Raw genomic sequence first — 24,561 nt, 5'->3', positions numbered from 1 at the left:
CTGAGCAGCAGCAGAGCAGATCTGAGACTGTAGCTTCAGTGAGCAGAAATGCCTGCAAAAGTTCCACATGCCAGCAGGGTTTATATAACTCTCACTAAGAAACTTACCCTCCTTCTTGCTCGTGGGGCTGGCTCTGGTGTGTTAGGTGAAGTAGATTCATTTGGCGTTTCCGAGGTGGAGCTAAGAGATGAGTTACTGCTTGAGAGTTCTTTGTTCTGCCTCTTATTTCCAAATGGCAAAAGGGAAGCTACAAACTCTGAAACTTCCTTCTGCTCTTCTTTTTGAGTATCCTGCTTCAGTTTGTAGGCCCGATCATTGGCTATTACTTGTGATAATGGCATTCCAAAAGCTTGTGGTACAAATTCTGAAAAATAAAACAAAACACTCACTTTTAAAAAACGCTTTTTAAAAAATACTTAAAAAATAAGATTCCTGAAGGATTCCTTTTCCCACTAACATCCTGTTTAACACATTAAAATGGATTCCGTAACTCCCAGACAACAGATTAACAGCATTATATAGAGCAGTGGTTCTCAACCTTCCTAATGCTGCGACCCTTTAATACAATTCCTCATGTTGTGGTGACCCCCAACCATGGAGGAGCATTGTCTCAGTTCCTAAGACCATAGGAAATATGTGTTTTCTGATGGTCTTAGGCAACCCCTGTGAAAGGGTTGTTCGACTCCCAAAGGGGTCACGATCCACAGGTTGAGAACCGCTGATATAGAGTATTTAGCATTTTCACATTTGGTAGGTAAGCCCTCCTAAGATTTCAGGAGCAATTGTATGGAGGGAAGTCTTGGCAGAGTTGAAGATGAACAATAAAAATGGGCAGGGGAGGTAAGAGAAAAAAGAGATTAGTGGAAGGAAAGGTAGACAGGATGAAGAGTTGGTTTTTCAGCAGTCCCATGCCCATTTGATCTTTGGACATGTAACTTGTAAAAATACACTATTATAATTTAAACTTCAATTATATTCATGGAGCAGTGGAAGCAAAGAATCATCAGGTAAGAGTTAAACTGCCCAAACCTTGAATGAGATTAAAAAAATTAAATTCAGTGTTGACAGTAGACACATGATTTGAACACAGATTTTTCTCCAAGTTAACACTTTGCTTAGTAGGGGTTGTTTTGCTCTGAACAATATTGAATGTGTACTTGAACATACCAATAGCCTGATTTCACCTAGCTACTGTTAAAGACAGTCACTGTGTTTTATTAAAAAGACAAATTGTCTTATCTTAAGCCAAGTGTGAGCCGTACATACGTAAATGAAAAAGTACTAAAACATTATAGCTAGAAACAGTTGAAACAAAATTGTTTCTGGGAAATAAACAGGCTACATAATAATCGCCATGGAATTCTCTTCCCTCTTTTAGAAAGTCTATGGCATGCTGAAATCCCCAGTGGAAACTACTATTGGAGCAATTTGAAAAAACAGCAAGAAATACTTAATATTTAAACAAAGAGGGAGAAAGTAAACACAAAACAGGACTAAAATAAAACATTTCTTCAAAACAGCGTGTTTTTTTCCTGGCAATAACCAGCAGTGGAAGGAGGTAAAGAACTCTATGACTTTGTGACCAATGACAAAAAACAGAATTATCATAAGGATTTATAGAAGTGACATAGTCCAATTAGGAAGTCTTCAGTTGCTAAATGATGATCAAGGGATCTATCCACACTAACATTTCAATTTAAATTAAAATAAATTCTATTGCAACAAGAAATCCTGTCTTCAATACCTGATTAAAAAATTGTGTTGTTATACTACGTACATTTCTTCTTTATTTCATTATGCACTAATTTATCATGCAGTAATGATAATTCCACCATCACTTATAAGGGAGTGTGGTTTGTGAAAATATTTTAGGTACTCCTACCCTCTCTGATTTAAACATATATAGTTAAAAAGATCATGCAGACATTAAAAATCCACCTGATTGCTCAAAAAAGTAGGTACCATTGATATTACCATGGAATAAAATGAATAGACTGGTAACAAACTAGACATACTGAGAACCACTTAGTTACCTCAAAATAGACACTGAGCTTCAATATGCAAAGAAACAACCTGCAAAGCTATACAAAGGGCCAGTTCAGGGGAATATTTTTTTAATTGTATTTTTATTAGATTTCATATCCCGCCCTTTCCCAGCACCAGGGAAATACAGCAATACCATCAATACATAATTCCATAAACCTGAGAATCTGTCCAACTAAGATGGTATTCATCAGACTTATTAAACAATTTGTCCCATTCCCAACTCCTCCCTTCCTATTTCAAATTTATCTTAGTAAAAAAGGGACGGGATGAGAAAAATCCTATGGGGAAAGGGCTTGGGAAGTCAGTGGCATTTGAACTAATCCAAGGCTATCTCAAGCAAAGGCTTGGTGGAACATCTCTGTTTCACAGGTCCTGTGGCACTGTGCTAGGTCTTTCAGGGCCCTGGTCTCAGCAGAGAGAGAGAGAGAGAGAGAGTTCCACCAGGCTGGGTCAGGGCCAAAAAAATCCTGGCCCTGGTTGAGGCTAGCCAGACACTTTTGGGGCCAATGACTACCAGGAGGGTACTTCCAGAAGACCACTATGTTCTACAGGGAGAGGCAGTCCTGAAGATATGCCAGTCCCAGACCACTTAAGGTCTTAAAGGTAAATACCAAAACCTTAAGAGATGATCCAGAATTAAACAGATAGCAATTGCAGTTGGTAGAGCACAGATCAAACATCTGCTTGTATTGGAGTCCTCGTGAGGACTCACACTGCTGGAAGCTGGACCAGCACAAAAAGATTTTTTTTTGCAAAAAAAATTGTGTGAAAACCAGGAGACAGAAATGTTTTAAAGGAAGTGTTCAAAACCGAGTTGTGGTAACAGATCAATTTTTAGGCTGACATTTGTTTTTACAGTGGTCCTTAGTACTGCTTCAGTGTTATGGTGATGCAATGCACTTTCCAAGCAGGTAAGCAACTAAGTGTCAATGCTGCAAGAGGACCATCTGTCTATTCACTGCCTGGAGGATGAGGTCACTGACTCTGTGCCAGAACAGATCATCCAAGGCCAATAACTGGTGGGCAAATGAGTGATAATAACAATTATGAAGACTAATTAAACCAATGTGTATACTGGTTGCTGTTGCCACTCCTAGAAGCCATACGTGGTCACTAAGGGAAAAAATAGTCCAGACATCATGCCTAAATAAGGACACAGGATAGCAAGATAGTACAGTACACTCAGTGAAGGCCCTGGAAGGATCCTACACATGGGACCAATCAGCCCAGACCTGGGCATTATACGGCCTGTGGGCCACATCCGGCCTGCCTGATGACCCTGACTGGCCCCCCTGCCGTGCTGGGGAGCAAGGTGCCTTTGAAAGCCCTGCAGAAGCCGGTTGCCATGGCTGCCGGCTTCTGTGGGGCTTTCAGCCGCCTTGCCCCCCTGCCGTGCTGGGGAGCGAGGCGCCTTTGAAAGTCCCCGCTAGAAGCCGGGCTGTCTTTGGCTGCCGGCTTCTACGGGCTTCTTCCGGCTCGCCCCCCTGCCTTTTGGCCCGGCCCTCCACAATATTTTCTGTTTCTTATGCGGCCCCATGGAAAAAATAATTGCCCACCCCTGAATCAGCCCCCTTTACCAATGTCCCTCCAAGACTAATTCTTTCTGTGTTTAATTTTTCAAAACTTCTTGCTGCATGCAAATAACAATTTCTTTGAGGAATTCAAATTTATGGGTAATGCACAGGTGGGGAATTTCAGAGAAGATTATGATTTCATGAAAGTTCTCCTCTACATGTAAGTAGGTCCTGCTGCAGCTCTAGAACTCTGGACATTCTACTTAATGATGTGAAATGAAATGGACCAAGTAGTTGAGGGAAAGGAGATACAACTGACATGCTTGCCATTGATATCATGAATCCCGGCTTGGATTCTAAGCCTTGATTCCAATTGATCTTTTCCCAAAGTGGTGGTGCTCCTCAGCTGCTGAATACTTTTCTCCAGTTCTAGGCATACGAACAAAGAAACAAAATAAACAAACAAAAAAGTGTCTTCCCAAAAGAACTCAGTTCCCGAGGAATGTACTCCAATGCAAGGGACCACTTCAATTGACAAAGTAAAGAACAAGCAGAAGCAGGGCTTAGGATCCATGTCCCTGAGTGGTTCCTTCCCAATAAGCTTAAAAAGGTGCTTTTCTCAATGCTGTTTCCTACAAACAGGCTCTTGCACAGACAAATGTTAGTAGATTTCCCAAACACAGCAGTGGCGTAGGAGGTTAAGAGCTTGTGTATCTAATCTGGAGGAACTGGGTTTGATTCTCCGCTCTACCGGCTGAGCTGTGGAGGCTTAGCTGTGGAATTCAGATTAGCCTGTACACTCCCACACACGCCAGCTGGGTGACCTTGGGCTAGTCACAGCTTCTCGGAGCTCTCTCAGCCCCACCTACCTCACAGGGTGTTTGTTGTGAGGGGGGAAGGGCAAGGAGATTGTAAGCCCTTTGAGTCTCCTACAGGAGAGAAAGGGGGGATATAAATCCAAACTCTTCTTCTTCTTCTTCTATATTCATTAGCCCTCCCTCTACTCTTTCCAACAATTTGCCTCATTCTTACATAGGAAAAAAGGTTTAACAGCAAGAAATGAACAGGGACCCACACTTATTCATGCACGACTACAGAAGCATGCTGCACTTATCTTACAATAAAGAAACAGAATGAATTGACCTCTAAAAACTTATAGCAACACCATATAATCATGATTCCAGTAGGGGAAAAATTTTTGCTTGCATCTAATCTAAATTAATAAAAGACTACTCATTTAAAACATTTACGCTCAGAAAGAAACAACCAAGAATTCCTGGAAAAATGAAGTTCTTGGCTTATTGCTTTTTCATTGTGGTAAAAGACATCATGTAAACACAGCAAGGTAGCTGTCGCTGGAATGAAGTGTGGGTGGAGTCTTCCCAAGAGATGGCCCAAGACAGTAATAATAGGATCAAACAATGTCCAAATCCATGTGGATGCAGACTGCTTTGCCATAATAATGTTAAGCTAGCAACTTTTGAAACAGTCTTAGTTCATGGATGATGTAAATGAACACTTTTGCTTAACAGAGGGAACATTTTGTACACTGTTTATCTGCATAAAGTCATGTCATAGGCTTATGAAACATAATTTAGAAATCCTACATTCTTTCCCCCAGTTACGTCTTTTCTACTAGCATTAAACTACAGGATTATCATATAAAACACAACATCTGCAAATCAAGGCTTGCAGGCAGGGAAAAAATAGTAGAGCACCACTGTGAATGAGAACACTCAAGACACATCTGTGAGAGGACGCCTACACGTGCTGTGCTGTACAGAGAAGAATGTTTGTTTTGGAGAAGTTGCCTGGCAATGAAAGACATTCACTTTATAAAATAAACTTCTGAAATGCTTGTTAAAAACACAATTGTGCGAGCACTGAACAGAACATTTTCAACTCACTGTCAAGCTTAAAGAGGATGGGTGGGGGTCGGGGGCTGAGTATGAATGTTGCATGGAGCAGCGTGGGTTGACCATGAATCAAGTCTCTGCAGTTAACTCATACCCTTACAGAAAAGAACAATACTGAGAGGTTTATTTAAATGATTGGGCATAACACAAAGGAGAAACCCCACAAAGGCATATTATGCTTGGAAAGCAACCAGCTGTTTGAGTTTCCTCATGTTTAGCACTCATAAGACACACAGTCACAGCTTTGCTGGAGCATATTCACTTGGTAATTACTGTGGGTCAGTTTACAAAAATCACACCTAGAATGTGTAGGTGAGGGCAGCTGTCAAGGTAAATCTCAGCAAAGGACAAGTTTCCCTGATACAAATATCATTATAAGGAAATAATGGACAACACTGGGTCAGTTCAGACATAACGCCACACATGGCTTAATGGAACTAACCATAGTTAGTTGGTAGTCAGTTAAAGCAGGATCTCAAGCTGGTTCATTTATCAGAGTTAATCTTAGCTATAACATCAGGGCAACAGAAAGGAAAGCTTTGGAGGTGACAAGTCACCCATTAGCCCAATAGGAGGGACTGGGAGGAGGGAATCACTGCCCTCCCTCAGAGAGAGGCCAGGTATCCCCAAGGAAAGGGTGGGGCTGTTTGGACTTTTAAAGGAGGAACCTGGGAAAGATTAAGGAGGACAGGAAGTCACAACTGTGATGTAGTTCTGGAGGAAACAGAAGAAACAAGGTAACATAACACCTCTGCCTTCCCCATTCTGAGGCCTGGAAAGACCTGCTTGAGACACCCACGAAGACAGAAGAGGACAACTCAGTGTGTCCTGGGAGATTCCTTCCCACATCCTATGAAAGGATCTGTATGAAATAATTTTCAGGGTTTTACCTGTGCAACAAAACAGATTTGCAGCTGAGTTCTTGGGGATATATCATATTAAAGGAGATGTACAACCAGAGGCGTATCTAGGCAAACTGGAGCCCAGGCCAAAACCTGAGTTTGGTGTGTTTCCCCCCCTCCCCCGGTATGGGCGGCCACCCTCCCCCACCACAACCAAATAATTATTTTCTGCACCAGCTCACAAAACATCTCCCACCCCCAGGAAAACATACATGGCTCTTTCCCCACCAACTCTTTTTCCTAATTTTGTCCTCACACCAACCCTATGAGGTAGGTTGTTAGCCTGAGAAACAGCTCCAAGCCAGTGCAAGTGGGTATTAAGCATGAAAATCTCTCACAAATCACCCCCAGCATTTACTAAACAAATGTCAGCATCATCTCTCACAAAACACCTCCAGTGGTATCCACTCCCAAACAGAATCACTTTCAATAGTGTTTAAACTAGGGAAACCAGATTCTCCTTTTAAATCCACCTTAAAGGGAGAATCTGGGGTCCCTAGTTTAAACAACATTGAAAGTGATCCTGTTTTGGGGTGGATTCTTCCCCACCCTGAAATGGCATCACTTTCAATGTTTAAACTGGGAATCTCAGATTCTCCCTTTAAATCCATGCCAAAGGGGGTGTATTTAAAAGGAGAATCTGGGAAAATTTGGGGGGTGCCTGCTGTCAGGGGTGCAATTGTTAAGCTAGAAGCACCAAAATTTCAGGGTATCTTTAGGAGTCTCTCCTGATGATACCACCCAGGTTTGGTGAAATTTGGTTCAGGAGGTCCAAAGTTATGGACCATCAAAGGTGCAGCCCCCAATTCCTATTAGCTCCTATTGGAAACAATAGGGGATGGATCACTCCCTTTGGGAGTCCATAACTTTGGACCCCCTGAAGCAAATCTCACCAAATTTGGGTGGTATCATCAGGAGAGTCTTCCAAAAACTCCCTGAAATTTTGGTGCTGCTAGCCTAACAACTACACCCCCTGCATGCCAAAAACTGAAAAAACACCAAAAAATACAACACACACACAAAGGAACCTGAATTTTTTGTCCCCCCCCCAGTGACCAAATGGGAGCACCCAGGGACATTTGACTCCCCATGTCAGATACGCACCTGTTTACAACCTTTAACTCTCATTATAAAAACCCCCAGTTACCAAAAATTTCACCCAGAAATCTCACCTATTCTTCTTCTGAGACTTCCAGCCAGAAAAATCGGATCTGCTTGTCAGAAGAGTGCTCATCTATAGAGAAATATCAGTCTCATCTTTCTCTATTTATTACCAACATATCTAGATATCTGACTGGTTACAACTAAATATGAGATAAGCAATATAGCTGAAAATACGTCAATCAGCAGGCGCATATAAAATACATAGCATGATAAGAATCTCACCTTCTAAAAATCAGTTAATCTAGCCTTTTTCCATAACTGTTTCAACTATCTGATCAAGATAAAAATGCATCTAAGCAACAAAGTTCATGGACAGTTGAAAAAGTCCATAAAGTCTCAGACACCTTGCAAACTCAGCAAGAAAAAATTGAGATGGAAAGGGAACAGCCCACAACACTTTGTATAGATGGTATTGTGCTGTACCTTTATCTTTGTTTTTCTCCTTTCCAAGGGAGTCCAGTTTCTTTCGTAACGATTTCTTCCTCTTTTGTCCATCTGGGAATGAAGAATAAAGAAAGATTAAACCCCATTTCTTTTTGTCTCACTGAAATTTAGAGACATGAACCCACATTAAGAGATCTTTCATATTTCAGTGATAAACTAAATGAACAAAGAATATGAAGGAAGTATTAAAAAGTAATGTTTTTTAATTCAGAACTTTTGTATAAAATGTGTTTATAAAGAAAAAGGTCACTAGCTTTTATATAATTGCCATTGTTACTCACATGCTACATACTTCATTGTCACTCACTTTCCAGGCTACTTCTATTCAGATGCCCTCACCTATTGATCTTGCTATCTTAATTGTTACTCACAGGTAACAATTGTTACTCACAGGTAACAATACTCCACTTGCTTTCCTTTCCTACTATCAGATCCTCTGAAGATGCCAGCCACAGATGCAGGCAAAACGTCAGGAGAGAATGCTGCTAGAACACGGCCATACAGCCCGGAAACCACACAGCACTCCAGTGATTCCAGCTGTGAAAGCCTTTGACAAAACATTTTACATACTGTTTAACGCAATCCAGTTATTGAAACTACACAGATGCCTTAACATGCCAGTTTTTAAAAATCAATAAAATTTCCATTTACCATATTTCTAATCAATCATTTAGGTGTTTATTCTGTTCTTTAACTATTTTCAGTTTTGCAGTGCTATTATATAATAGAAATATAAAACTTATCCTTAATTTCAGTGGAATGTGGTGAGCCTATCCATTTATTTATCCTAACATGATTTCTTTAAGGCTTAGATCCCGCTTGAAATATTAAACCTACATTTGTTCTGGACAATCCCAACTGTCCAAATAACTGCTCTGTTAACACAATTCTCCCTGCATATTAGGTGCTCAATATCTGAAGTGCTTCCAAGGAAGAATGACAATAAAATACTAAATACTCACTTAAGATAGGTAACTTTGAAGTTGCCATGCAGAATATGACCAAATAAATAGACCAGTAGCTATGGACAGTGCCTATTTCCAGCTCTACTAATACGAGGGCTTAGAAAAAAATGGATGGGCAAGAAAATTTGATGAGCACCTTTATTTATTTATTTATTATGTGATTTATAAACCTTGAGGCATCAACTGATGAAGGAAGCTTGACTAAGGCAACTGCCCAGCAGCTTTACTATTAGAGGGAATGGAGGGGGTGCTTGTTTGGTTTTGGCCGCATTCGACTAACCCCTGTTTGGATTTGACCATTGGCAACTGCAATTAATGTCCATGTGCTGGAAAGAGACTGTTTCTATCCTGACACCTCTCATCTCCAAGGCTGAGAGAATGGAGCCACATGCCATTCAATTAGCAAAGAGGAAAAATCATGAACCTTGACACCTGTAAGAACTTAGCAGGCTTATCCGTTAGTAAGTCCCCATCACTCCATCACATGGGTAGCAACAGGATTACATAGTTAATTGACATCATCAAACATGGATCTGATAGGTCAAATGAGCTCAGACCATTGGCCATAAAGTATTTTCAATCCAGTTTTGCTCTTGGTGATTTATTTAAGACTTCTTGATCCAGCTTTGACTATTTGATTTCATACCTGGTTTATGGATCAGACAAGTTGTGCAGTTAGTCCTTGTGAGCTAGTTTTGTTATTTCAATCTTCCTTGCTGCTCACTGTTCTTTTAGAAATATTCTTGCACACTTTCAATAAAGGATTTTAATTGTATCTTGCAGGTGTTTTGTCTTTAGGTGGCTTCAATCTAATTCTAATCCCAACATGGTTACAATGTGGTCCCCAAGTTCTTTAGAGAAACTCACCCTGCAAGTGGTCTACCTTGCAGAGATGACCAACAAAGGTTGGAAGAATGCCCTTTTCATTCTGGCTATATAAGCAGAGAAAGGGGCTGGCAGCAGCTACTAGATGGAAGTGTAAGAACTCATTCCCCAAGTCTTTGTTATTTTGTGTGCTATTGGCCCACCTGAAGAACTCCTTAGACTAGGGTGTTGACAATGGGTCCAGATTTGCATCCTCCCCTATAGAGAACTCCCCTATAGTTATCTCAGGGTTTGGGGGGGGGGTGAGGCTTCCCGTGTAGGCAATGGCAGGGTTGATTCTGACACCGCTGGAAAACTGTTTCTGCCCTGTTGAGCCCATGCTGGTTTCTCTAGCCCTCCTTGGCCACCAGTCCTCCTTGGCTCTTCGGGCTCTTCCCCTGAAGACTCTCTGTGCCAGTTAGAGGTGGTGATGACACCTACATACTGAATACCTTATTAACTATTAAAAGTGCTTCTTTTCATTTGAGTAGAAGACACATATATTAATATCAATCTCAGCAAGCATTCCCAATTTAAGAAATGGGGAAGACCAACTGGCACTGACTATAGATAAGTGATAAAACTCTGCCAATTTCGCAAAGGAGATTGAACTCCATTGAAGTTGACTCTTGGGGACATCCTGGCTGGGTATCTGATACTCTTGCTGGTCCCACCTGGTCACAACTAGGGTCAGCCAAATGCAGGGTTTTGAAGGTCAGCATTAAAAACCTGCTACAATTCAAACAGCAAGGATTTCTTTTAAGCCTCTTGTATTTTTATGCAAGAAATTATCTACTTTTTAGTGTACTTAATACATTGTCTTCTCTCTTAAAGTAACAGTTTCAATTATATTTTTTCCAACAAAAACAGATATCTCCTGTTGCATGTGAGGAGAAACACTAAGAACAATAACTGACTTCAATACTGTACATGTTGACAGCAAATATAACAGATAATTCCCACATAACATCAGAATTCCATCTGTTTAATCACTTTATTCATTTTTATGGTGCTGTTTTTAATTGGATGGAAAATGTGTGGAATTCCATTTTGTTCCACATATTCCACATTCTAATAGGAATAGAGGATAGTGCCAGAAATGTAAAGAGGCTAACATTATTGCATCAGACATTAATTACAGAATTCAAGAGATGCCAACAGTTTTCATACATTGTGCACTATCACCTTCATTACTGCAAATAAAAGTTTGACATGAGAGACTAATTTCCAATGGTTAATAAAAAGTCTACATACCTTTCCTATGGTTGCATTGAATATTTAATAGTCAAAGTGAAACCAAAAATGGGCACCACTTTGGCAGAACCAGTTGTTAAAATGGTGCTTGTAAACAACCAGTTGTTAAATTATTTGAATCCCACCACTGTATATATGTGTGTGTGTGTGAGAGAGAGAGATTTCTTTTAAAAGTGACAGCCAATGACCTTATGAATTGAAGAGAGTGCTCCCATTAGGTTATAACCACTGAACAGAGGATTTAGCCACCATGATGAATCATATTTAGCAGTAAGTATCTGGCAAGAAAGCCCTGACCTGGATAGCTCAGGCTAGCACGATCTCTTTAGATCTTGAAAGAGTTGGTCCTGGTTAATATTTGGATGGGAGACCACCAAAGAATTTCAGGCCTGTTATGCTGACCAAAGCAATGGCAAATCACCTCTATTAAGTCTCTTGCCTTGAAAACCCTATGGGGTTGCCATAGGTCACCTGTGATTTAACAACACTTTACACACAGAGACATCTGGCAAGAGTGTGTAACAATAAAACACAATGGATATTGATTTTATATAACAGATTGAGCCAACTCTAGCTTTGGTCTCACAGATCTGAGATTTCAAAAATGCACACACAGAAATCTCTGCAAGGACAGATGCCCAAATTGTCCAGAATAGCTGGTATTTTATCACTGACACAAAGACTAAGAACAAGCTAGTAACAGGTAGGGATACCACAAATTTCTCAGTGTACCAGACTGGTACTTGAACTCACCCTCTTTAACACTCACAATGAACTGTTTAAGGATATATTTGAATTTTATCAGGAAAACTGAACAGCTGCTGAACAAGTTAGCAGCTGTCTGTTGGTCAGAGGCCAATTCAAACTGATTGGCGATTGGATGGGTGTCAAGTTCTGATCAACCACACCCTCAGCAAAATAACTACACAGTTGAGTTAGAAAAGGGAGAGGAGAAAGAGCTTGTTTCTATTCCTTCCCCTACCAGCTCAGACAGAAGCAATTGGTTTCTTTCTCCCCACCCAACCTGACAGCTTGGGTTGCAGAGAACAGGAGAGATCTCCACCTTTTCTATGCAGCTCAAGTTGAGAGCTTGGAGCAGGGCTTCTGAACAACCCCCCCCCCCCCAACTTGGCACACCTCAGCAAGCTGGAAAGCACCACAGTTCACAGGACTGGAGAACCCAACTTCAAGTTGATCAGGTGGGAGTCAGCTCCTGATCCCCCAATTGTTGTGTATGTATGGAACAGTATGGAACAACTGTATGGAACAGTATCTCCCCACAGATCCTAATTCCAACTTGGAAAAATAGACATGAAACTGCAAATAGACATGAATTTGAAAATAGATGAACAGTCAATTAATTTATTGGTTGTTTGATCACCACTGACAAATGAGTAGTTAACCAGACTGTCAAGTATTTGAGCATCCCTATTGACAGGTAACCACCATTTGAATTTGATACCCTGGAAAAATCATTAAAACTGAACCAAGGAACTCTGAACCAAGGAAAAGCTTTGCACATTTCTTTTGTACCCTGAGCATTGCCAGTCAGAACCATAAAACATTTCTGTTGCCAGTTGGTTAATGTAAGCATGCATTCTTGGCCTAAACTTTCTGACTATTTTTATTTCCTCTGAAACTGCTCTCTCACATGTCTACCCAAAAAAGCATTTGACAATAGAAGAAAACAGGAAATGAAAAAATATGGTGTATGGCTTAAATTAAATCTGCTGTAAAATCCCCCACTGATTTCAGTATGTCCAAGATTACCTCAAACGTTCTTATTACAATTTTTGTCATAGTAAGTGCTATATAAAAGTTGCCCAGTAACATGAAAGTTTCAATGTTCTCCTAAGCACAACAGCTCAGCTAAAATTCAACGTCTCCAAGAACTGGAGCTGAGAAAACAGTTCATTCAAAACCATCTTGCGCAATGTTTGAAGATTAACAAGTTAAACAAATTTCTATTACATTTACATAGAATGGTTACACAGTAATTTGCAGTAAGATAATTGTTGACATAAATAGACACTCTGCATTGTCCCATTTAAGTTATGATATCTGGGTGTGGCCAGACTTTGGATTTTTAGATGTGAGATCAGTTTATGGCAACATTTATTTCTCATGATTTGCAGTCAGGGAAACTCTTGTTAGTCAAAATATATGCATATAACAAAATAGTATTTGGAAATGGAAGAAATGTAATTTCTTGCCATTTCTTGCAGTTTGATCTTCTAGGACACAATGGGTTTGATCCAGGGAAAAATTCTGCTTCACTAGAACATTTACACAAGTGTAAATGCAATAAAAAGCAATAATTCCTTCACTGATTTCTAAAATCCCCTTCTGATATTTCTACTTCTGCAAGACAGTATGCAACCAATCTAGTTTTCAGGAAGTTAACCTGGCAAATTCTTAGTTCTCAAAATGGCTCTCCAAGTACAATATGGGAGAAAGAGGAGACTGTTATCCTTCTTGGGGCCATTAAACACAGCACTGGAATTTCTCTGCTCATGAGTAGCTCTTCAGAGCTCTGCAATGCACTGGCCCAGGAAAAGTATAATCACATCTTGGGCTTATCATATGTCAATTCCCCAAATGCATTCCAACTGAAAATAGGTGAAGGCTGACTTCTGAAATCTTGTGCCTCATCAGGGTCAATGGGAGTTGGTGCACAAAATCTTGCACAATTCCTTCCATGAGTGGAACGTGGCTAAGTAGATTTTTTTGTTTGAAGTTTGTGCATTTCTAATTCCATCCCAATATCCAGTGGCAGCTAATGTCCTTTGGACTCAGGAGAGTATAGTCAACCTACATTAATAAAAAGCAAAATCTACATTTGGCTTGGAGGCATCCTTTGTTCATATTCTGCAAATATACCTAAGCAGTGGCATAGTGGTTAAGAGTTCTCCAATCTGGAAGAACCGGGTTTGATTCCCCACTCTGCTGCCTGAGCTGTGGAGGCTTATCTGGGGAATTCAGATTAGCAGTGGCGTTCCTGCCTAGGGACAGGGGGTACCCTATGTCCCCGGGCGCCCCCCATTTGGTCACGTGGGGGGGGCGCCAACATTTCAGGGTCCTTTGTGTGTTTTTAAATTTTTAAGTGTTTTTTCACGTTCCGGCCTGCAGGGGGCGCATTTTTAAGGCTAGCAGCACCAAAATTTCAGGGTACCATCCGGAGACTGTCCTTATGATGCCATCCAAATTTGGTGATGTTTGGTTCAGGGGCAGCAAAGTTATGGACCCCCAAAGGGGGTGCCCCCATCCCCATTGTTTTCAATGGGAGCTAACAGGAGATGGGGGCTACCCATTTGAGGGACCATAACTTTGGTCCCCCTGAACATAATTTCACCAAACTTGGGTGGCATCATAAGACCAACTTATGAATGATACCCTGAAAGTTGGTGTCACCCCAACTTTAAAAAAGTACAGCCCTTCAGGCAACCAAGAAATTTGCCCAAGATTCTTTGTTTTGCAGTGACTTTGCTCATTTGTAGCCAATGGGGAATTTCTGAGTCTGTGGGCAGGCTGCACATTTTTTTGAGAGATAGAGCCTTAGACTTTCAGGGTGGCTCCGGAGGGCCTCCTGGTAATAGCATCCAGGTTTGGAGACCTTTGCTTCTGGGGGTTCAATTTTATGGGCCCCCAAAAGGCTTATTTTGTTTCCCCGCTCCTGCACATGAAAGCCTGTGGGCTGAGTTCTCTCAGAACTCTCAACGCCATTGTTTCAATGATAGGGCTAACAGGAGATAGGGGCTACCCATTTGAGGACCGCTTTAGTCTGAACATAATTTCACCAAACTTGGTGGCATCATAAGAATGGTTAACAGATGATACCCTGAATATTTGGTGTCACTAGCTTTAAAAATACAGCCCTTCCAGGCAGCTTAAAGAAATTTGCCCAAGATTCTTTGTTTTGCAGTGACTTTGCTCCATTGTAGCCAATGGGGAATTTCTGAGTGTGTAGGCAGGCTGCACATTTTTGAAGATAGAGGCACCAGACTTTCCAGGGGTGGCTCCAGGAGAGACCTCCTGGTAATAGCATCCAGGTTTGGAGACCTTTGCTTCTGGGGGGTTTCCAAATTTTATGGGCCCCAAAAGGCTTATTTTGTTTTCCCGTTCCTGCACATGAAAGCCTGTGGGCTGAGTCTTCTCTCAGAACTCTCTCAGAAGCTGACAAAAGCTCACCAAAGCTTGGCTTGCTATTACTCAAGAGGCCCTTCTTGGAGCCACCTTTGAAAGTCTAGGTGCCTCTATCTTCAAAAATTTGCAGCCTGCCTCAGAAATTCCTCATTAGCTACAATGGAGCAAAGTCACTGTAAAACAAAGAATCTTGGGCAAATTTCTTAGTGCCCTGGAAGGGATGTATTTTTTAAAGCTAAGTGACACCAAAATTTCAGAGGTATCATCTGTTAACTTTATTCTTATGATACCACACCAAGTTTGGTCGAAGTTATGTTCAGGGGACTGCAAAGTTATGGTCCTCTCAAATAGAGAAATAGCCCCATCTCCTGTTATATTCAGCTCCCATTGAAAATAATGGGGATGGGGGCATTCCATTTGAACATCCATAACTTTAACCTGCCCCTGAACCAAACTATCGCCAAACAGATGATATCATCCAGGGCAGCTCTCTGGGATGATGCCCTGAAAATCATGGTGCCGCTTAGCTTTAAAACATGCGCTCCCTGGGTGGTACTAAAACACTATAAAAATACCCAACCTGTATTAATATTTTGCATTCAGCATTTGTTCATATTTGGGCCCAGGACATAAATCCGGGACATTTTTTGTCCGAGATGTGCCTAAATTTTGCCCAGATTCCAGCCGAGATCTGCTATTTGTTTCATCCTGAATCTCCAACCCTCAAAGGTAGTGATGCTTTCTGTTTCAGGGGTGTGGGAGAATCCACCCCCAAACAGCATCATTTTCAATTTTGTTTTAACCGGGGACCCCAGATTCTCCCTTTCAGGTAGATTTAAAGGAAGAATCTGAGCTCCCTAGTTTAAACGCCATTGAAAGTGATGCTGTTTGGGGGTTGATTCCACTGGAGGTGTTTTGTGAGAGATGATGCTAACCTTTGTTTGGTAAATTTTTTGCTTGGGGTGGTTTGTGAGAGATTTACATGCTTAATACCCACTTGCACTGGCTTGGGGTTGTTTCTCAGGCTAACAACCTACCTCATAGGGTTGTTGTGATTAGGAAATTAGGAAAAGAGTTGGTGGGGAGAGAGCCATGTATGTTTTGATGGGAGTGGGAGGTGTTTTGTGAGCTGGTACAAAAAATCATTGTTTGGTCATGGTGGGAGAGGGTGGTCGCCCATACGCCGGGCAGGGGGGGGGGTGCCAAACTCAGGTTTTGTCCCCGGGCGCCAGTTTGCCTAGGTACGCCCCTGCAGATTAGCCTCTGCACTCCAACACACGCCAGCTGGGTGACCTTGGTCTAGTCACAGTTCTTCTCAGCTCCACCTACCTCACAGGGTGTTTGCTGTGAGGGGGGAAGGATAAGGAGTTTGTAAACCCCTTTGAGTCTCCTATAGGAGAGAAAGGGGGCAAAGGTGGGATCCAACCAGTTCTCACCACTTCTCTAGAAGTGGTTACTAATTTTTTCTGAGTGCCAAGAAGGGGTTACTAAAGCAACCTCCCTGCCCAATAGGGACTGGAGGTGCGTGTGTGCCCCACTGTTTGAATCCCACCACCATCGGAACCTGTTATTAAAATTTTTGGATCCCACCACTGAAAGGGGGGATACAAATCCAACTCGTCATCTTCTTCTAATTATGCATTGATTAATTTAACCATAATGAACCAATATTGAATTTCACTAGCTGTCAGGAAAAGCAGCAATCAACTCTGCAGAACATCAAAATACCCCCTTCCCCCACTACTATTTTCATTGTAGTTCAGTCAATATAGAAAAGATCAATACAGAAAGCTACCTAGGTCAGATTATGTCCATCCAAACAGTTCAGGAACCAGTGGCCAGTGAAAAGGCCTTTGGCACAGTTTTGGGTCTCTGATCAACAGATTCCAAAATATTCCAGTGACCAAGTCTATCAGTATTTCTTCTATGACTACTCTTCCTACATTGTTCCTTCATGGCAAGGATTACATTTGGCCCTTGAGAATCTTTTATTCCTCTTACATTTAAAGAAAACACCTCCCCCCCACACACACATCTTTGTAGGAATATATATGTATCTTTGTAGGAAAATACAAGAAGAGAACCCAGAAGTTGCCATACCCTGGACTAGTGGTAAGTCAGAAAAGATACTGGTTGTGGTGGGTTTTCCAGGCTGTGTGGCCGTGGTTTGGTTGATCTTGTTCCTAAAGTTTCGCCTCCATCTGTGGCTGGCATCTTCAGAGGTGTATCACAGAGAAAAGTCTGTTTCACACTGTGTCTAATGAGAAGGGAAAGTTTAGTGGGGAATACTGTCCATGTCCCGGGGTGGGGAACCAATCAGTAAGTGTTTGGGTGGAATTTGCTATGCAAAGGTGTAGTTGAGTGCATTGTATTGCGAGTGGGGTTATCAGTCCATTTTTAAAGTACTGGAAGCCAAACTTGGTTAATTTTCAGAGTCTCTTCTTTCTTGTTAAAATTGTCTTGGTGTTTGTGAATTTCAATGGCCTCCCTGTGCAGTCTGACATAGTAACGTTCCGAATTGTTCAGAATTTCAGTGTTCTCAAATAAAATGTTATGTTCAGATTTGTTTAACACATGTTCTGCAACTGCAGATTTTTCAGGATAGTTAAGAAAATATACTTTGGTTGTTGAGTCTGGTAGGGTAGTCATGATAACAGATCTTCGTCCCAAAGTGCAGCTTAAAAAATCTACACAATAGAATAACAGATGATACTTCTACAAATCTGGGACAATCCCACAAGTTTGCAAAACAGAAACAAATAAAAACATTGAAAAGTTACACAAGGAATGTTAAAAAAACTCCCTTGAGAGTCTAACGCAATGTTAAACAAACCCCAGTTGAGAGCACCTGAGACTACAATAAGCATTATTGGCTTGCCTAGCAATTTTATAAAACTACCAATTTTTAAAAGAAGGTAAAAGGAGAGAAAGAAGCAGCAGAAGGTTTGATAGGAAGGAGAAGCATGTGGTAGCAGAGAAGCAGTAGCAGGTGATAGCAGGAGAAGCAGTAACCAACAGGGAGAGCTGAGATCCCTTGTCCTGTGAGCCACTCAGAGGTTCCCCCCTTGCATTCAACTATTCAACTTGATGGACCTTAACCACACTTTTTAAAAAGGGAAAACTTGAGTCACCGAAGCTCTGAATTGATTAAATGAATTTGTGGAACAACATAGGCCTTTGCATTATACAATGGCTGCTCGCAGAATATTCCACACACCAAGATCAGTCCCAAACGTAATGCATAAACATACAAAAGACAACAGGAAATTCCAAGAGTTTCAGCAAACAAATTCACCACTTAAAGGATTCTTTTAAAACTGAACTAATGGGAACCTTGGCTGATTGCATAGTATAAGTAATTCAGGAAGTCACCACCTTTCATCCATAACTTTCCTTTCCTCTCTTTTACAATGCATAAAGTTACATTCTAAGCAACCTACTTTTACCACTGCAATACTTAAGTTATTCATTCATTAGCCTTCAATTCCACTCTCTCTGGTAAGTTAAATTGCTTGATTCAAACCATAGCTTTTAGCTTCTCAGTTCCGAAATTAACCCACAAAGTAGTATCTTCCTGAAGAGACTATTTCAGGAAACACATTACTTCAAAATCATACATTATTTACTATGGGTTTATTACACCTACAGAACCAATTTCCTAACATCTGAAAAGTTAAAGCACCATGAAACATCAGTAGCAATGCATGACAAACAGAAAAGCACAGCACAGCTGATCTACGATATACCAAGTTCCCAGAACTGCAAATATACACTTTCAAATACAGCTCTTTGAACATTGTTTACTATAATTTCGAGCAGACAATAAGCACGTACATGCATAGGGTTTTTTTTTTCCTTACAAGGCAAAAGAGAATCTCTTATCCTAGAAAAAACATTTGTGTTTAACGGACACATTTCTTTTTCTATATACTGTATGTTTAATAACTTTGCTACACAGAACATTTTTAACATCCTTGTCTAGAGGGTCACATGAACCTGAGCAGTGAAAACAAGCGTTATTTTCTCTCCATATTCCATGTATTCTCCCATATTAATCAGGTCAGTTTCATGACCTCCCCACACTTATTTTTTGTTGGACTGTTGGACTCATTTACTCCAATTGTATAAAATGAGAAAGAAAAATGAACATATAGAAATAGCAAAAATTATACTTCTTCTCTGCTATCTTTACAACTGTTCTTTTCCTGTAAGGCAATGCCAAACTTTAGATTTTTTTAAAACAGCTTGTGTCATGTTCAATGAAATCCCCATTTTTTTCATTTTTATGACTTAATCTAGGGCAGTGGTGGTGAACCTTTGGCACTCCAGATGTTATGGACTACAATTCCTACAATGGGTTAAAATGGTAGTGGGTGTTTTTTTTTGTTCAGGAGAGGGCTTAAGGGATTTTTGCTGGTTTATTTTTTAAGATATTTTCTTCATAAGAGTAATAATAAAACAGACTTTCAAAATCTGAAAACACAGCATCTTTGCCTTACTAGCAATTGAGATGAAATCAGTGAGGTTTATGCCACCACAATAAACCAGTAAAGGGTAAAATAATTATATTGAAGAAAGTAAGGTCACAAGAACAAACCTACCAATTCACTTGAGTTTAATTATTCAGCCACATACCTTTCTCAGCCAGGCAGCATGCCATATTTTCTGTCATACAAAGTAAGATTATTATAATGAATGTTAGGGGCGGGAAGGAGGGCACATAATAAACAATTCCTAGCAGTGTCACCCTTCAAGTACTTCCAGTACAGGTGTGTGAGCAAATCAGATAAGTGTCTTTCTACAAGCACAATAGCATTGATTTAACTCATTGATTATGAACTGAAGTCTTATGTCTGTTTGTAACTACAGGCTGCAGACCTGGGAGGTAAGGGGAAGAAGACAACCTTTGAGAGAAAGAAGGGTACAATATTAATTATAAATCTAGACCATCACCATTGTAATGGCTATGTAAAAAGATTTCTAAAACCTTTACATTCTTGACTAATTGTCAGTACTTTACAGGTAAAGTACTATAAGAAGGCATTTAAAAAAGAAACACGTTGTGTACAAACTACAGACAGGAAGCCAGGCCTTCATATCACTTGCTGAAAAGCAATTTAGAGTTGTTGATATTCTAAAGAAAAATTCTTAGGGTTGACATTTTCTCTGGTTTGCATTTTTCCTCAATCTTTCCAAACAAACAAACAAACAATCAAACAAACAATATCTTCTAGAAAAAAATCTATTCAGTTGGAAGGCTAAATAAGTTTAAAAAATGCATTCAACAGGATGTGACTGCTGGTCTATTTACAAATAAATCATAACCAGATGAAAGTATTTAACGTCAAATAAGAAGAATTCCCTTTGTTACTCTCTGGTACAAAATTAAAATAAAAAGCAACAAAAATATATTATTTGTCAACCATCTGACTACTATCCATTATTTTTATTAATTACAATTTGCAGGAACTTTTCCTGTGTGTAGTCCATTTAAACTTAGGTATTCTGTCCAGAACCAAGATCGAAATTTGTGTTCCTTGTACAATGCATTTAAGCAAGACTGATTGTGCAGGACAGCACTAACCAACCTTCAAGCCACCATCAGAAAAATACTACTCCTTCTCTATCTTATCTATGTACAGCTTGATCCTAAGCAGGTTTATTCAGGCGTGTCACTGATTTCTGTGGGACTCATTCCCCTAGACACAGTGCTTAGGACTGCAACCATAGGCAGGCCATAGCTAAGCAGGATCCATGTGGCTATTTGCTCAGTGACTGTTATTTGATTCAGATGGGCAGGCTTTACTCAGAAAAAAATAACAACTTCATGCAACCAGTTTCTCAGAGGGCATGCTGACTGCAGACACTGATTTATCCATGAGCAAGTCCATGTCATTCTTTATATCCAGAAATGTGCGCATGTTCCCCTCACCTTTTTTCCCCCTTGTTGCTTACTTAAAGACAGTGGGCAGACAACAGAGGTCAGTTGTCCACAGTGTGTGCTTGTGTGTGCTTTGGGAAAGCCATGCCACCCTAAATCCACTATTAGTTTGGGGTCCTGACAGAATCTTCTGCCATTCAAGGTATCTCTATTCTCTGTGCCAGAAAATCCTTCCAGTACCTTGAATTATCAGAAAAGTGAGCTGTGCAGGTACAAGAGTATGTAAACAAGTCCCAGCAGCCAGATGAGTGGGTTAGGGTTCAGCGTGGAAAAGATCAACACAGATAAAATAAGAATGCATCAGCTTAGAAAGAGAGGTGTTACACAATGCTAATGAATAAATATGAACGAGAATAACTAGTTATCCTATACTTAGTGCAGTTACCTTGAAATCCCCCCTCCCAAAGAATGGTTGTGGACCAAGGAACTTAAAGAATACTCTGCAAGGTAAACTTTTACTGAAAGACAGTCCCCTGATTGTCACTTCTTCCATACAGATTTTTCACTCTTTTCTGTCCAGAATTGTGGGGCTGGCTCCGCATCTCCCACCAAACTGAATTATGTAATCCTGTATTTAGCATCTCTGAATTTTAGGATTCAAAGCTGCGGAAGAAGAAGAAGAGGAGAAGTCGTTTGGATTTATACCCCACCTTTCTCTCCTGTGAGACTTAAAGTGGCTTACAAGCTCCTATCCCTTCCTCTTTCCACAACAGACACTTTGTGAGGTAGGTGTGGCTGAGAGAGTTCTGAAGAACTGTGACTAGCGCAAGGTCACCCAGCAGGAATGTAGGAGTGTGGAAACACATCTGGTTCACCAGTTAAGCCTCTGCAACTCAGGTGGAGGAGTGGGGAATCAAACCCAGTTCTCCAGATTAGAATCCACCTGCTCTTAACCACTACAACCCGCTGGCTCTCCACACTGATACTTAGCATTTGGAGTGTCTTCTAGCCCAGTGGTTCTCAACCTTCCAAATGCCGTGACCCTTTACTACAGTTCCTCATGTTGTGGTGACCTCCAACCCTAACATGTATCCATTTTACAGCTGGAGAACACTGATGCAGAGAGTCTTAGGGTAGTTCGACCCCCAAAGGTGTCCCGACCCCCAGGTTGAGAACCATTGGTCTAGCCTGTTAGAAATGTTGGCTTAAGAGAGTGAAGCATCCAATTCTGATCAAGTATGTTATCTTTTGGGTGCTGTGTGGTTTCCGGGCTGTATGGCCGTGTTCTAGCAGCATTCTCTCCTGACGTTTCGCCCGCATCTGTGGCTGGCATCTTCAGAGGATCCTCTGAGATCCTCTGAAGATGCCAGCTGAGATGCAGCTAATCGCCAGGAAGCCGGCATCAGGCTACAGAAGCATCTCTTAGGCCATAAACTCTTGAAACCGAGGCTCCAGCACCATAGCTGATTCCGACGTGAAAAGTAGCCTTCTCGACAATACATATGTTATCTTTTGCTTCCAAGATTGCTGTTTCAAGATGGGTTATAAATTGAGCAGGAGTTTTTGGCTCTTGTTCTAGATATTAACACTTAACCGTTTTAGCCCCTGGGGATAAGTCAACCATATGGTAAAAGATCCCCCCTACCACCTTCTCATCTCACAGATCACAATATACACTACTAGTTTCCCGTCTGAGTGTTGCAAGGTTTTTACAATAGAGATCGCACATTTGTATTGAAGGCAAGCATTTTCTCATTAATAACAGTTTTGACTTCAGAGCAGTAAGTTCTAAGTAAAGTATAGCATCAGCTTTACAGCTTGCTAGGAATGCAAACACATTAAAGACTTTGTTTTATTTACCACTATCAAAAAGAAAATACGGGGAGACAAAAAAAAAGGCTTGGCTACCATTATATTACTGAAATGTAGCTGGAAGTCACTGGATGGAAAGACGAGCCAGTTAACATGATTAAAAAGACAAGATTCCTGCTAAGCTTCTTATTTACTACTAAGTGAAGCCCTTCACGTCAATTAGCGATTAACAAAAATGGATCTACCAAAGTTTAATTATTAAGTAAATCATTCACCTCCCTGATATTTAGCCTTTGGAATGTCTTCAAGCTTGTTTGAAATGCTGCCTTAAGAGAGTGAAGAATCCAATTCTGATCAAGTCTGTTACCTTTTGCTTCCATGATTGATGTTTCAAGATGGGTTATAAATTGAGCAGGAGCTTCTGGCTCTTGTTCTAGATTCTGGCACACTCAAATTTGATAGTCCCAATCCTCAATTCTGGCACATTCTTCGATAGTCCCAAGTCCTGCTATCTTCATATGTTAGTAGGTAACCCTTATGGATTACTTTGGGTTTATTCCTAGAAGCCTAGATGGATATGGTAAACCAGGGGTCTGCAACCTACGGCTCTCCAGAGGTTCATGGACTACAATTGCCATCAGTCCCTGCTAGAATGGCAGGGGCTGATGGGATTTGCTGACAGGGGCTGATGGGATTTGTAGTCCTTGAACATCTGGAGAGCCGCAGGTTGAAGACCTCTGAGGTAGACCATTTAACTTCTTGATTGTCACATCAGGCTTTTTCCAAGGCTGATTCATCTTAGGACTCCCGTCCTTTCTTTTACAGCTGTAAAGTCCTAGATCATTTCTCACAAAAGACCTATAGGATCTTTCCATTTACTCTTACTGTACAGACATATGGCAGAAAACCATTCCAATTCCATAAATAGAAGTCACACAAACAACTAAAGCAGTTAAATCCATAACCAGTTTCTCAGAGGGCATGCTGACTGCAGACACTGATTTATCCATGAGCAAGTCCATGTCATTCTTTATATCCAGAAATGTGCGCACTGAGAAATAGCACCTGCAAATTGATAAGTGCAAACCTAAAATGAATATTTGAATCACATGGCATTTCAGAGGAAATTTGTTCTGGTAATACCCCAGTTTTCTTACACATAATTTAGGCAGTTAGGCTAGGATTCTTAGTACACTACATCTATCCAAACATTCTGTTCAGACCACCAAAAATCTAATGAAGGCAGCTTTTGATAATGGGATGGTTTGTATAAGTCACGGCTGATTTACAAAAATATACCCTTAGATAATGGGTGGTCCTTTGCTCCAGTTTTAATAGGAAGTCATATTATAGCTAATCTACCCATGATTTATAGTCTACTTAAGTCTAATAATTAAAGTCTCAGGAGGATAAATGCAAATTCAGAAGCTGAAGCAAAGTACTATTTTGACAAGAGAGTCCAGGATTTCCCACAACTTAAAATCAGGAGACCAAGTTTGCATGGGAAATAAACTCATTTGTTTATATGATAAAAAGGGGAAGCCATGGAATAGCCATACACAAAATCCTATGAGACCCAGACTGCAAATGGAAACTTACTGCATCATAATCATTGCGATGTAAGGGTTATCCCATGATGATCCCCTGACAGATAAT

At 40.7% G+C, this 24,561-nt stretch overlaps 1 protein-coding gene across 1 annotated transcript in view; it reads right to left on the bottom strand.

Moving 5' to 3' along the window:
- ARHGAP6 (Rho GTPase activating protein 6) overlaps window positions 1-24,561 on the bottom strand; it is a 269,026-nt gene that overhangs the window by 34,509 nt on the left and 209,956 nt on the right. Inside the window, exons 3-4 of the mRNA XM_048494097.1 lie at window positions 7,966-8,037; window positions 108-364 (exon numbers count right to left, since the gene is read on the bottom strand). Coding sequence (XP_048350054.1) covers window positions 108-364; window positions 7,966-8,037 — 329 coding nt within the window. The remainder of the gene's footprint in view (window positions 1-107; window positions 365-7,965; window positions 8,038-24,561) is intronic.

The sequence above is a fragment of the Sphaerodactylus townsendi genome, linkage group LG04 (genome assembly GCF_021028975.2).
Source record: "Sphaerodactylus townsendi isolate TG3544 linkage group LG04, MPM_Stown_v2.3, whole genome shotgun sequence".
Classification (NCBI taxonomy): domain Eukaryota; kingdom Metazoa; phylum Chordata; class Lepidosauria; order Squamata; family Sphaerodactylidae; genus Sphaerodactylus; species Sphaerodactylus townsendi.
Note: the sequence above shows the minus strand (reverse complement) of the source record. Positions and strands in the feature narration are given on the sequence as shown.